This window comes from Amblyomma americanum, chromosome 7, assembly GCF_052857255.1.
Source record: "Amblyomma americanum isolate KBUSLIRL-KWMA chromosome 7, ASM5285725v1, whole genome shotgun sequence".
NCBI lineage: Eukaryota > Metazoa > Arthropoda > Arachnida > Ixodida > Ixodidae > Amblyomma > Amblyomma americanum.
In genome coordinates, this window is record NC_135503.1 from 144,232,024 (window position 1) to 144,245,033 (window position 13,010).

Below are 13,010 nucleotides of genomic sequence, written 5' to 3' on the forward strand. Positions count from 1 at the left end.
ACATGCGGGTTCTAACGCTATCCCATTAAAAGTGACGGTGAAATCAAATTCAAAGACGCAGTGGGAAGGTAACCAGTGTAAGATACGTGAAAGTCAAAAGCATTCTGCTGTCGCAGCTTCGCCGCATCAGTTTGTATGATTACCCGCAAATTTGTCTGTGCATCGCCACGCATTTCAAGGGGGCGAGGGGTAGGATGGAGTATCACGGGCTAGCTAGGGGCGCTCTTTTGGTTCCACGCTGGCAGGGTGAAAGAGTTTTTCGGCAGCAGTGGCGAGTTCATCGTGGTACTCGTTCGCTGTAACCAGGTGGTTCGGTGACAGTTGTTTGTTTTGACCAAAACGCAGTGCCATTGCCCTAATACATATTTTGACGACAGTTCTGGCCTCCTTCGTACTAAGTGAGTGTTAGTTGCAACTGCGGACGTTATAAGTGTGCTAGACTATATAAAAATAGGTTTTTTGACCTATAAATGTGGTCTTTGCAGCATCCTAGTGATACTTATGGCCGGAGTCGGCCCCGGGCAAAGATTTCAATTGTTCAGTTAACGCAGAGGCCGTTTTTGTTTGCAAATACAGTAAGGCGCACATGGTTGTGGATCCTCCGTATATCATGACCTTTGTATGTTGCTTGATAGTTAACGGGGTTTAACATCCCAAATCGACTCAGGCTATAAAGGAGGCCGTAGTGGGGGGCTCCGGAAATTTTGCCCACCTGGGGTTCTTTAGCTTACACTAACATCGCACAGTACACGGGCCTGTAGCATTTCGCCTCCCTCAAAAGGCGACCGCAGCGGGGATCGAACCCGCGTTCTTTGGGTGAGCAGCTGGGAACCAAAACCACTCTGCCACCGCAGCGGCACACCCTTCGTATGTGTAATGGGCAAACACGGAACGCAGTCATGAGGGAGTACGCGTCACGTGACGTTTTCTAACCGGCCCGAGAAACTGCTCGCAATTCCAGTCCTCTAGCGTGTGTTGAGCAGAGATCGTCACATTGACACTTACGCCGCCCATTAACGTCTGCTAGTGGGAGTGGCTGCGAGCACCTTTCAGCCTTCTTTTTCATACCGATAGAGATTTTTTGTCTTCACTTCGTTAGGCATAATTATTGTGTTATGAAAAAGCGCATTTTGCTCGGCGTTCGCGTTTCATCGGTTACTAATTAATTTCTATTTTACTATACTCTCGAGCTGCTTAATTCGGGGTGGCTGGGGCCATTGTCAGGGCTTCTCTAGAGCACTGAGACCCAGGCTTAAATCGTAAATCGAGCAACCTAACAAAGCGAATCAATAAGGTTGAGCAACACTTTCACAACACTCTCGTTACTTTGCTGGGCAATGAAGTTTTACTTGAAAGTATCACTTTACGTTCTCAACTCAGCTTTTTTGTCTTCTTCCGCCCTTGTATCGCCCATCTCATTCCGCCACAGTTGAGGGTAGAAAACCGGCACGGCAATCCTTCTGGTCAACCTCCCTGCTGTTCCCTCTCCGCCATCTCTCTCTTTCTACTTCAACATTACACTCTCAAGTAAACTTTCATTGGATTGGGCAGTTTCAACGTACCGGAGCAACTTAAGCTATAAGGATCTAATATGGGTGGTTCTTTAACGAGTGCTGAGACCGCAGTGTAAACAGGCGTTTTGTATTTGGCCTCCATCGAAATACGCTCGCCGTGGCCGGGATCGAACCCGATACCTTGGGCGGAGCAACGGAAATCCAAATCCACTCAGCCACCGCGGCGGAATTCAAAGGCGCATTAAAGGGACACTGAGGAGAAATTGTAGTTGGCTTGTATCGATAGAGTGCCAGCTCCTGATCACAAAAACGGCACTCTTACTGAAAACAAAGCTCTTGTAATGTAGAAAATAGCAAGAACCAAAATACAGGCATCGCCGCCACAGGCGAATCTCGCAAGTACAAGCGTGCTGACTTCATAGGATAAGAGACGTCACCTCGGAGAAATTATTCTTCCTCTATGAAATCCACGAATCTCTGAGGCTGAAAAAGGAAGGTAGCGCGGATCAGTATTGAAGTAAGTTTTGGTTTCAAAGTAACCAGATCGGAACCTGAAGTTCAGAGGCTGGTGGTGGATTGGGCACTGGAGGTCGCCTGCAGGCGCGAAGCCGCGGCCATCGCCTGAAGCCTGGACCCAACACCGTATCCACGGCGGTAACAACGCAACCTTTTTAGTTCAATCAAGTTTTCAATAAAAATTTGGTTTGAAACCAATAGCTCACTTTTACCACACAAGGAAGACAACCTGCATGTTGGAAGCAAAGAAAACCGACGCTTGGCGGCGCCACAGGTGGCCAGAATTTCGGTTTGTTATGGCGCTTCGCGTCTGTGAGCTTTGGCTGTCCATTAGTTTTGTTTTTGACGCTCCTCGATTTACAAGCGCCGAACATCAGAGGAACTCCAAGTGCCGCTTCAAGTGCTAGTTAACCTTTGAAGAAGCCTGTTAAGGCTGGTCAGATGATCGCCACGGTCGATAAAAAACTATGATGGCACAATGGTCGGTGATCGTACAAGGCAGTTAGCAGTATAAAGAGCATTTGTGTCTTCGTACGCTCGCCCGGCGAAACGTTCCCGGCTGTGCCAGTAAACTTCAAATAGCTTAACGGAAATCGTTTATTAGGGACGGGTGACAAGATACAAGGCAGTTAAGAAAAAGAGATTTGGAACCTGCAGAGACCGTGACTCCGGTTTGCGACTCCACTGAATATCTTCGGCAGTTGGGCGGAACTTTTCTACTCGAGCTCTCGGCTAATTTAATCCATCCACAGTACAGATCTGAAGGTGCATACAAGTGAGCGAGACAGCCCGATCCAGTGGCCCCCGTACCTCCGGAAAAGCGCGGAAGCCGTTGAAGCGTCGTGCGTCGGCTTTACTTTCAAGCCGCCAACTTTAAACGTTAGCGCTCTTGAGCACCCATCCGTTTATTGTGGCGAAAAAAAAAACTGGCTTTGTAACCGTGGCAAACCTCCTAGAAGCCGCCTGCTGCATCGTGCCACGGCGCCGTTCAAGAAATCACAATCCATTGGCCCCAAAGTGGTGGTGGTTCTTGCTATGAAGGGGGGAGGTGGATACTGGTCCCGACGTATGTTGGCCCTTAGGGCATCAATCTTGGGGAACCCCAAAGCCTCGGCCAGCCTCCGAAGCGCGCAACGCGCCGACCTTGTCCTCGCCCCTCGCAGCTCCCCGCACTGGGTTTATGCTATTTATTTAGCAACGGCCGCTCGCGGCGGAAGAGGGAAACGACCCGCCGGCGCCTAACCTAACTGTGCTCCCTGAAAAGCATCACACGCTTTGTGGATCTGAGGTTGCTGAAATGCAGGCCGGAGTTTTTGCGAGAACTTCGTCGTCGTGTTCGGGAACGGGATCCATCGTAACGCTGGAAAGACGCCGGTGCAAACGTAAACGAAGCAACGGTAGCGACCCCCGATAGATGCCTTCAAAGTGCGGTGGCGGTAGCTTTCATTTCGACTGCTGCTAGACCGCACCGCTAGCGTCCAGAAACCACGGAGTCTACGTTTACGTCCCGTTTCACGTCGTTGCGTCGTATAACGTCATAACAGTACGCCGTGACGTCATAAGAGAGCGCCGAGTTTGAATCGGAGCGGCGGGAAAACTTTTTCAACTTCGAATCCAAATTTATTTGAAATAAATGCATCATTCGTTCCCGGACAAGCGGCAACAAAGCCATGAAATGCCGAACTATCAGATTTTGCCAACAAAAAAAATTGATAGAGTTGTCCTCACTGTCCCTTTAAATAGGATTCAGAGCCGGTCTTCTCACCGCTGGAACTCGGTCCCCGCGCTCAGAGCATTCTTAGAAGCTTCGAATTGTAGCCCATTGCGACCGATTTCCTCATTAAAAGGAATTAAACGCCCCGTCTGCCACTTTTCTTTTGGACTCACCTAGGAAAGTAGGAGGTGTCCACCAACACGTGGAGTGCCTTTCATCCAGTGCCTTTCACCGATTTCGCTTTTATTATAGGTCTTCGCGAACAAAAAGTTTGAGTCGCAGATGACATAGCCGCAAATTAGGCCCACGGAAATAAAAATACGCATGGACTCTTTGATTTACGTATCACTCCGCCGATGTAAGAGCGGCAAGCCGCCACGGGACTGGCTGAGAGGCACTGCGTGCGTTGGATGACTCTTCGTCGCTTGGGAGGTGAGTTCAAAAAAAAGGCGGGAGCCGGGATGTTTAATTCTATTTAATAGGGAAATCGGCCGCACAGGACAATAATTCGAAGTTTCTAAAAATGCTCGGACCGTGTAGGTCGAGTTCCCGCGGTTAAGGGACGAGCTCAGAATCCTGTTTAGTGGACCTGTAACACTTTCGCAAGGGCACAGACAGCGTGGGCACCTCGAGTCCCTCGGTGGCCATGCCGACGCTGAGCTCCGGCCGGTCCCGGATGCCCCGCTCGATGATGTGCGCCAGCTGCTGCAGGGCCGGCGCGTAGTCCCGCCGGGCGTAGTGGCACAGCGCCACCGCGTACCACAGCTGCGGGGGAGCGTCGGCCTGCGACTGCACATGGCAAGGGCGCGCGAAGGCCCATGTCACGAGCGCAAAAGAACGAAGCAAAATAGAGTAATTGTAATAAAACTTGTTGGGCTTCTTGGTGCATATCTTTTAAGGGGGAAAACAAGGCAAGTAAGCATGGATGGGAGGAACGGAACACTGAGAAGCGCTTGTCCATATTTCTTTCCCCCTGTCTATGCTTCCGTGCGCTGTTTTTCACCTGTAAAAATAAAGTAAAATTGAGATTTAGAAGCGCCCCCACCCCCCCCAAAGTTTTTCTTTTTGAGCACTGATGATCGGCAGCGTCAATCTCGACGAGAAGTTTTGGCTTCAAGGAAGTTCAAATTTTAATGTGTAATTCAACATATCCGTCATAAAGCGCATGAACGACGCCGGCGAAAGTTGAAATATAAGCTTAGGAATTTGCGGGACGTGACCATTACCGAGAGTCGGATGTGAACAAAGAAAAGATGTTATTTCGGCAGGCGCGCTCCAAGAAAGACGGGTTCCGAAAACATTTTAGGGGAATATGTGGTCTGGGTAGAACCAGCCGCGATCTTTGTGAACAAAACACAAGTCGTAAAGAAGGGTGACTCTTTTCGGCTTTGATCATAGACAGAAGCTTATAGGTGGTATTGCAGTCACGATGAATCACAGCTAGCGCGACAGATGATTGGAATAGGAGAAATTAGAGGAGCACAGTCATTCTATGCCGGTCCTAAAGCGGTTAACTCAGGAGGATACCCGATTCCTATGTGCAGCTTTTTATCGTTGTGGCAGCAAAGCTACACGTTTTAACGCTACTTACTCGTGAGAATGCGAAAACGTTCTCATGTAGAACTGCACAAGGTAGATCAGATTAGTGTTCCGCATGCTTTCCATGCTGCCGCGCCCATTGACTGCGAAGCCAGCGCGAGGCCCGTTCACGCTTAACCGCACTGTGCCGCCACCTGGAGTCTCGGTCCATGTACTCTGCCATGTTGACGGAGAATGATGACGTAGGCAATGCCTAGGATCGGACGCTGCAGGGCGAAAATCTTGATCCACATGTCCAAGCAATGCATGCACGTCATGCGAAGATGCGATGGCCACAATGACGCGTCACCAAAATTAAATTCGGTGCCGCTTCAAAAAAACAAAAACGTTTTGACATCCTCCGAATTTTGTGCCATAGTAGGTGGCCGGCGGACGGCGAACGGGTTTTGTAGTGATTTGGCTTATGGTGATTTCGCATTAATAGTATTTTGCGGGTCTAGACAAGCAGAAATCCTTCCTACTGCCTCGCTGCTTGCAACAGTAATTTTCTGTTAACAACGGCATTACATCCTCGTTGCCTCCTATTAAAGAACAGAGGTGGTTTAGTCACTGCCATGCGTGTCTCAATACAGGCTCTTTAGTCAGTTATAGTGTTTTTGCATAACAGATTTCCGGCTTAGGATGCCGGAGACGACATGGCTTTTTTGCCCGTTAGATGTCTCATTGGCACAGGTAGATACAAAGGTCGCCTACCTGAAGTGCTTTATTGAACAATGTCAGGGCCTCATCGGGTCGTCCTTCTTTGTAGGCGAGGCAGCCAAGGTTGACCTGCGTGTCCGCATTGTCCTCCTCTCCAGGGCCTCCTTGCAGGAGGAGGGCACGGGCGCCAGCAAGGTCATCCTGCATGGTCATGAGGAAACTTACCTGAATGCGGTCAGTTATGCAGAACTTTGGGCAACCGAAACTCGCAGAAATCAAAATGAGAAACTTCGAGATTTTTTTCACTATTTTCTATTAGTACTTTCAAATTTCTATAGCGTCACCACGTTGATACTTACTCAACACGCAGTCACATATATGAGCAATTTGTCACGCAAAAAGAAGACACAAAAGCGAGGCACCTCTCACGAATGCGGGACATTAATCAGAGACACTAAAATAAAAGTTAAGCTGACTAAACAGTCAAGCTTGACCGCGCTGCCGGGCCCTTAATAAGAAGTTTTCGCGCTGAAGTTGGTGCTTTCCTCTACTCGTGTAGCTACACCCGGCAGAATATATTTTTCTTCCTGTCGCTTCACCTGTCCTGCCAAATCAGCTTTATTTCACCTGTGTCGCATAGCTAGATCAACACGATGGTAGTGTTTCAACCAATTTGCCGTTCTGTTCGCAACAATGGCTGCACTAGATGGAAAACATCGCATTTTACGCCGCAATATCCCACAGTTTGTCGTACCTAATGGCGCCCAATCAAAATTTTGCCTCGCTCATTTGATTCACTCAACAATAAGAGCTGGGTGAGCGCACAGTAACAAGTAAGTCAAGCGTTTATATACCGTTTATAGAGTCGTCCAAAAATTCCCTGTATTCTTGAGTGCATTTGATGAAACCACAATTTTCTGCGAGTACTTAGGCCTCGAACGTACTGTGGCGTGCCAAGTACATTAAACAGAAAATAGCCTCTCAAAGAAAAGGAAAGGAAGAAGAAAAGAAATTTTGGCACCGCTGCTACCTGCGCGTAGCGAATGGCGGCTTGGAGCTGCCTAGCAGCTGGCGCCATCTCGGGCCTGTCCTCTGCCAGCGATGCAGACACTTGCAGCGCCTCTTCGTAGGCGCAGCCGCTCTGGTAGAGCGCCTGGGCGCGGCTGAGCGCGTACCGAGGTTCCTCTGGACAAAGGGCGCACAGTTGCTCGTAGCAAGACGCTGCCTGCTCGAACTCCTGCGATCCGGCACGGAGAAAGGCATCCTGGTTACCAAAACGCCCCTCTGCTCAGAGGCCTAGCATGTGTGCCAGGTAGGCCTAGCAGAGTCTGATGTGGTATGGCCGTCGTGATAATTGGGCGTGTAAAGTGACTGAACACTAAATAAATAATTGCCGTGGTTAGCAAGGAACTATGCATTTCTGCTACTGTGGGCGAGGTCGAATCCGGCCACTGCGGCCGCATTTCGATGGAAAAGGGATGCAAATAACATCAGTGTAGTTAGGTTTAAGCGCATGTGAAGAACCACATATAACCGAAGCAAATTGGAGTGCTCCTAAGTGGCGTGGGTCAGTGCGGCGTCTTCGGTTATGGCGCAGAAAAATCAATAATGATAATAAAGATTCATACAAGCCCTGTTTGTAATAATGTTCAGTTGAATGTGCAGCAATGTGTTATTTTATTTGCTATTATTTTTAAGAAAACGCAGTAACCAGCTTTACATTACGGTTGAAGTGATGACATGAGACTCGAACGCGCTCGTATCGACGCACTGAACAAGGACAATGGGCCAACGGTGACCAAGTGTTGTACAGGTCGGTAGTGTACAGTGTTCGTATTGGGTGGAGCTCTCTGAAATTCTTGCTCTCCTTTCATCTCCCCTGGGGAAGGCGAAAACTATAAAACTTTGCTTTTCTTTTAGTTGTACCGGTTGTGAAAATGTGCACGCAATGTAGATACAAAATTCTTTATGTCGGCAATGGCTCCGCCTTTGTGTTTATTCTTCCACGAGCCCAGGAGGTCACTGTCCTCTAAAGCTTCAAGAAAAAAATTTGCTACTGCGCCTCGCTCACTGCGCGAACCCTCAAGAAGCGTACACGTGCGTTGTTGAAAATCTGCCCCTTTGAAGTCTTCCTTAATGACTTCTTTTACGGAATGCGGTCTGTATGTCACTCATTGTAGGGCTGGTACGATGACTCTTTTTTTTTTTTACTACAAGCCCCTGCACAGTCACGCAAAAAACGGCCGAAAGACTTCGCGTGACTGCATGATCACGGGCAAACGCTCTCTTCAGCTGAACGCGACAAAGCATCTCGTGAAGCTTGTGCAGGAGACGTACGCATCGGCGCATCCGGGGCAGGTCACCGATACAGCTCTGTAGATTCAGTTTGTGCTCGGGCAATACAAGAGAGCAGTTTCTGGTCGTTATGGCTCGGTTTGAAGCAAGGGAGCTGCAGTGGATTCGCTGTCACGTCTGAGAGGCAGGTAGCACCGAGGCGATTTCCTTGCCCAAGAAGCTCGTTCACGCCTAACCACTGTCGCTGTCCCAAAATACGCAAATTTCGCAAGGCTTTTAGAGGCACAACACTTTCTTTAGTGAGCGCGCAGCGCTACCGAGAGAACTAAGCTTCTGAGTAGCACGCGTTGTCCCTTGTTTTTACGCCAGGTTAGTGCGCTATACATATGAGAATCCCCCAAGGCTTTCAACTAAAGAACTATAGTGACTCCCTGCCATCCACCTGAGGACAGGCGTATGGCCAGAAAGGAAAGTACACAGCTACCAGCACCTTCGAGGCTGAAGAAACACGCACGGTTTTTTCCTTCTAATTTTGTAATTGTTATTCTATTGCAATGATTCTCTATAAGCTTTCCTTTCTATTTTTAAGACTATGGTTCAGTGGACGCTAATGAGCAGCTACTCAAATAATTTTACGGAATGTGCACTCCTAGTGAGCCTGGATTTCAGTGGAAAGCATTCAAAAAGCGTGTCCTCTGACAAGCAGAGTGCTACCATGCTCCGTACGCAGGCAGACTTGAGGAACAGTGCACGTGGGGCGTGCGTGTACCTGCGCCTGGTAGTGGCAGTAAGCGAGCAGCGAGAGCGCCGCACGGCTTCCCAGTGCCCCTTGTCGGCGGCTGCAGTCTGCCAGCGCTGAGGCGGCTTCGGCGAACCGTCCCTCGCGGATCAGGCTGTAGATGGTGCTCGTGTATTCTCCGTCGCGAATAGGACGCACCCACGAGGCCATGCCTGCAAGGGGCAGGGGGGAGGGTATGAGAAAGAGCATTCGATGAGGAAATATCACGTCAATAACGAGTTGAAGAGAAAACAGCCCGGGTGCAGAGACGGCGCAGGGCTGCAGGGCTATTGCGTCTCTTATGGAACTTTTTTCCTTACCGAGGCGAATTGCAGTGTGTGAAAGTGTAACCAATAATTTACTGACCTCCGCTAGTCACCTCTACAGATTTCGCTCCGAGCCCTCTTACCGCATCTACATTTCCATTTGTGCCAACCCCGTGCATTGCTTCTATGTGTGCCCCGTCACCATCGGGACCCATAACTTCTCCAGTCTGTGCCTGGGCCCCTTTAAGTTGGGTCCGTCCACTCCTTCGTAGCAACACGGAACGATGGCTCGACAGCGCAGAACGCAGCACTGACTGCCATCTCATCTCATTTTTTTGTTGTCTTGTTCTACAGTGCTGTCTGTTAGCAAGCACGCAATTGTTTTTTTCGTGCGTGTGTCAGGGAGAACGCAGCTATCCAGTGCTATTGGTTTGGTTTGGTTTATAGGGGTTTAACGTCCCAATGCGACTCATGCTTTGAGGGACGCCGTAGTGAAGGATTCGGGGAATTTCGGCCACCTGGGGTTCTTTAACGTGCACTGACATCGCACAGTACACGGGCCTCTAGAATTTCGCGTCCATCGAAATTCGACCGCCGCCGCCGGGATTCAGCAAGCGTATTTCTGGTCAGCAGCCGAGCGCCATAACCACTGAGCCACCGCGGCGGCTCAGTGCTCTTCGTTGCCATTTGCTTAATATACACATACATACACAGCCAGTAACCTGTCTGGCCATTTCCTCGCAGTGGAGTGGAAGCTACGAACTAAACAGACTACGGCTTCTTGAGCTCTTTGACTGCCTCGTCAGTATGTGAGAGCACCACGATTTTAGAAGCTGTCGTCGTACTCTTGTAGCTTCCCCTTCATTGTCAACAAGTTGCTACCTCAGTATAAAGACGGGTGAACCTCCCTCGAAACTTTTACCAGCGCTGCGACAGGGATCAAGAAGAGACGGAAGAACAAGCGTTGCTAACAGCTGCAAGATGAAAACCTCCTGGACCCTTTGTTGGTAAATGGGTTCGCCAAAACGAATATTATTGCGAAATAACTGATACGCTGACCAATACCGACCAAGAATCTTCTCACCGCATGTACCGTAAGTGGTTTACACCTTGTGCCATTGCCTACCCGAATTACTACCCGAGCTTACCCGAGTTACTTGGGTAAGCTAGGGTAGTAACACCGGTAAGTTCGGGGGTGCGTCGCGCCAGCTTTGCTAGGGGATTAACTGCGTTAAACCCCTACCAATTGTTTACAACGGCGATCGTTTAAAAAAAGCTGCATTGTTTATATATGTAGCCGTATGTTTGCTGTCAGAAGGTATTATTTATGGTTCTTCTCTGTATGAAGAAACACTGTTAGCACTCGCCTTGCGCGCCTACGAGTATTTTTATTGCTTTAGAAACTCGATGCCTAGCTAGACTAGCAACCGGTTCAGAGCAGTGAAAAATTATAAGAATGCTACATTCGGGCCCTGCAATCAGTTCTATTAGGGCGGCGCTCTTTACCCTCAGCTTTGTGCAGAGCTTTAAAAAGACCAAAAAAATCACTTTTTCAGAATTGTGTCCGGAAGTCAAAGCTCGTGTAGCATGCACGCTCATCTTGATGACCTGGTGGGACCATTTCTTTAAAGCACGCGTTAACTATAGCCACAGCGCCGAATTAGGCCCAAGAGCAGTTCCCATCGGCGCATGCAAGCGGCTGCAAAGTATGCGGCACTTGCGTATAATAATCGCCAAAAGAAGCAACACATTTTAAATCTGGGTTCACGCTAAGTCAGGCGCAAGGGCTTCCTTTCGAGACACCAAGGAAAAATAGTGTCAATGATTTCTTTAAGACGCTTAGGGTGTGTTTATTTGCTTTCTGAAACGAAATAGAAATACCCTTTTGAGCTTTCCGAACTTTTGGCATTGTGCTATAGTAAGCGTCCGATGTTGAGAATATTATGCTATTTTCGAAGGGCACAGAAAAACTACAGCTACTCTTCGCTCAAATCAGTGCTTGGGTCTACTGGGTCGAGCTTTATCAACAATAATAAGCACTAAAATGAGCTTTCAGCGCCATGATCAGCCTGTATTCGCCCACTGCAGTGCGAAGGCCTCTCCCATGTCTCTTTAATTAACCCTCTTTCTGTGACAACGGCGCCCACCCTATGCCCGCAAACTTCTTAATCCCATGAGCCCACATAACCTTCTGTCGCCCCCTGCTATACGCTTGCCTTCTCTTGGAATCCAGTCCGTTACTCTTTTGACCAGCGGTTATTTTGCCTTCGCATTACATTCCTTGCCCAAGCCCATTTCTTCCTCTTGATTTCGACTAGGATAAAACCGATTGCTTTCTTTGACTGCCACCGTAGAGCATGCTCACAGTAACTGCCATCTTCCCGAAAGCCCTTGAAGAAGAGCGAAACGATACGAACTTGACCATGCTAGCCAGACAGAAGCGGAGAAAGCTTTGTATGAAGCCCGCTTGCTTGGCTGCCGTGCCTGCTACTGTGTTGTCCAACATATTGGAAAACTTTTCTCTTGCCGGGTCCCAGAAGGAGAGAGGAGAAACGGAAGAAATAAATGGCGGATCCAAGCGACTGTCTGGCTTGCGTTCTGAGGTCTTCAAGATGTGCTATGACGCTAGCAGAAAAAAAGACTCATTGAAACGGTCTCCCGTTTGCATAAAAGAAGCGCTCGTCTGTTCTTTACGCCTTAAAGATGCTGGTCTCTTTATGCTGCGGCCCATCATGATATGACGAGTTATGTGCACTGGAGGAGAAAAGTATCTCCCAAAGGTCACTAGTTATGTTGGGGTAGTTCCAATCATATGCACGTTTTTCGAGAACTTGAAACCTTGGCCCTTCATTCGGCTCTCGGTCGCCATCAAATATTTTCTTTTTGTTGATATCCATTCGGTAACTCTAAAATGACTCACTATACTCTGCCTAGTTTTTTTCATTGTAAGTTCAGCTTAAACCTTTCAAGTGTATTTTGCTCTTTGACTTCTCTCCTTACTTTTGTGTCAACGTTACATCCACAATTTTCCTTCGCCACGGTCATTGTACTTTACTCAACCTAATTGTAGCCTTTTTCTGTCTATTGTCTTTATCTAGACTAAAAGGGGGCGTTTCTGCGGTGTTCTGCTAATGATAACGCTAAAACCTGAAAACACTTGACCACTTTTTTGTGCTATATAAGAAGTAGCTACGCTTTAATGCCAACTGGTTACCTTCGTAATCTAAAAAGCGACAGCATACCAATGCCATGGGGAGCTTCATAAAAGTCATTAGAATAATGTCTATTTAGCGAAGCAGGTTATATGATTAGCAAGAAGAGCGCTTTTTACAATATACTGCCACTTGGGTTCATATTTATGTGAACATGTAGTCTACGCGTGATTGCTAATCGATAACACCGGCTGCTGTTTTTTCAGTTCAGAACACGTTTCCACCGGGGCACCACCTTCACGCGGTCACCGAACCCACAACGCACAGCATCGTTTTGTTTCGAAGGTTGGCTGCTCAAAGCGGTAGCAAACACTGGAAATTCGGCGGACTGTAGGTCTTCGCCGAGTTTTTGTAATTAAGAGTTAGTATTGTATGTATATAACTAGTAAATAATAGGTATTTAGTATGAAGAAAACTAAATTATTCTTTAACAGTGTGAGATAGGCAGCGACGTATTGGAAGCGGTAAGGAAATGGA

The 13,010-nt window shown here is 48.3% G+C and overlaps 1 protein-coding gene across 1 annotated transcript in view; it reads right to left on the reverse strand.

The window, feature by feature from the left end:
* The window catches only part of Ttc30 (tetratricopeptide repeat domain 30), a 69,867-nt gene that overhangs the window by 19,772 nt on the left and 37,085 nt on the right, over window positions 1-13,010 (reverse strand). The window contains exons 2-5 of the mRNA XM_077630219.1: window positions 9,047-9,228; window positions 7,013-7,219; window positions 6,037-6,183; window positions 4,372-4,533 (exon numbers count right to left, since the gene is read on the reverse strand). Of these exons, the coding sequence (XP_077486345.1) occupies window positions 4,372-4,533; window positions 6,037-6,183; window positions 7,013-7,219; window positions 9,047-9,226 (696 nt within the window). The 5' untranslated portion in view covers window positions 9,227-9,228. The remainder of the gene's footprint in view (window positions 1-4,371; window positions 4,534-6,036; window positions 6,184-7,012; window positions 7,220-9,046; window positions 9,229-13,010) is intronic.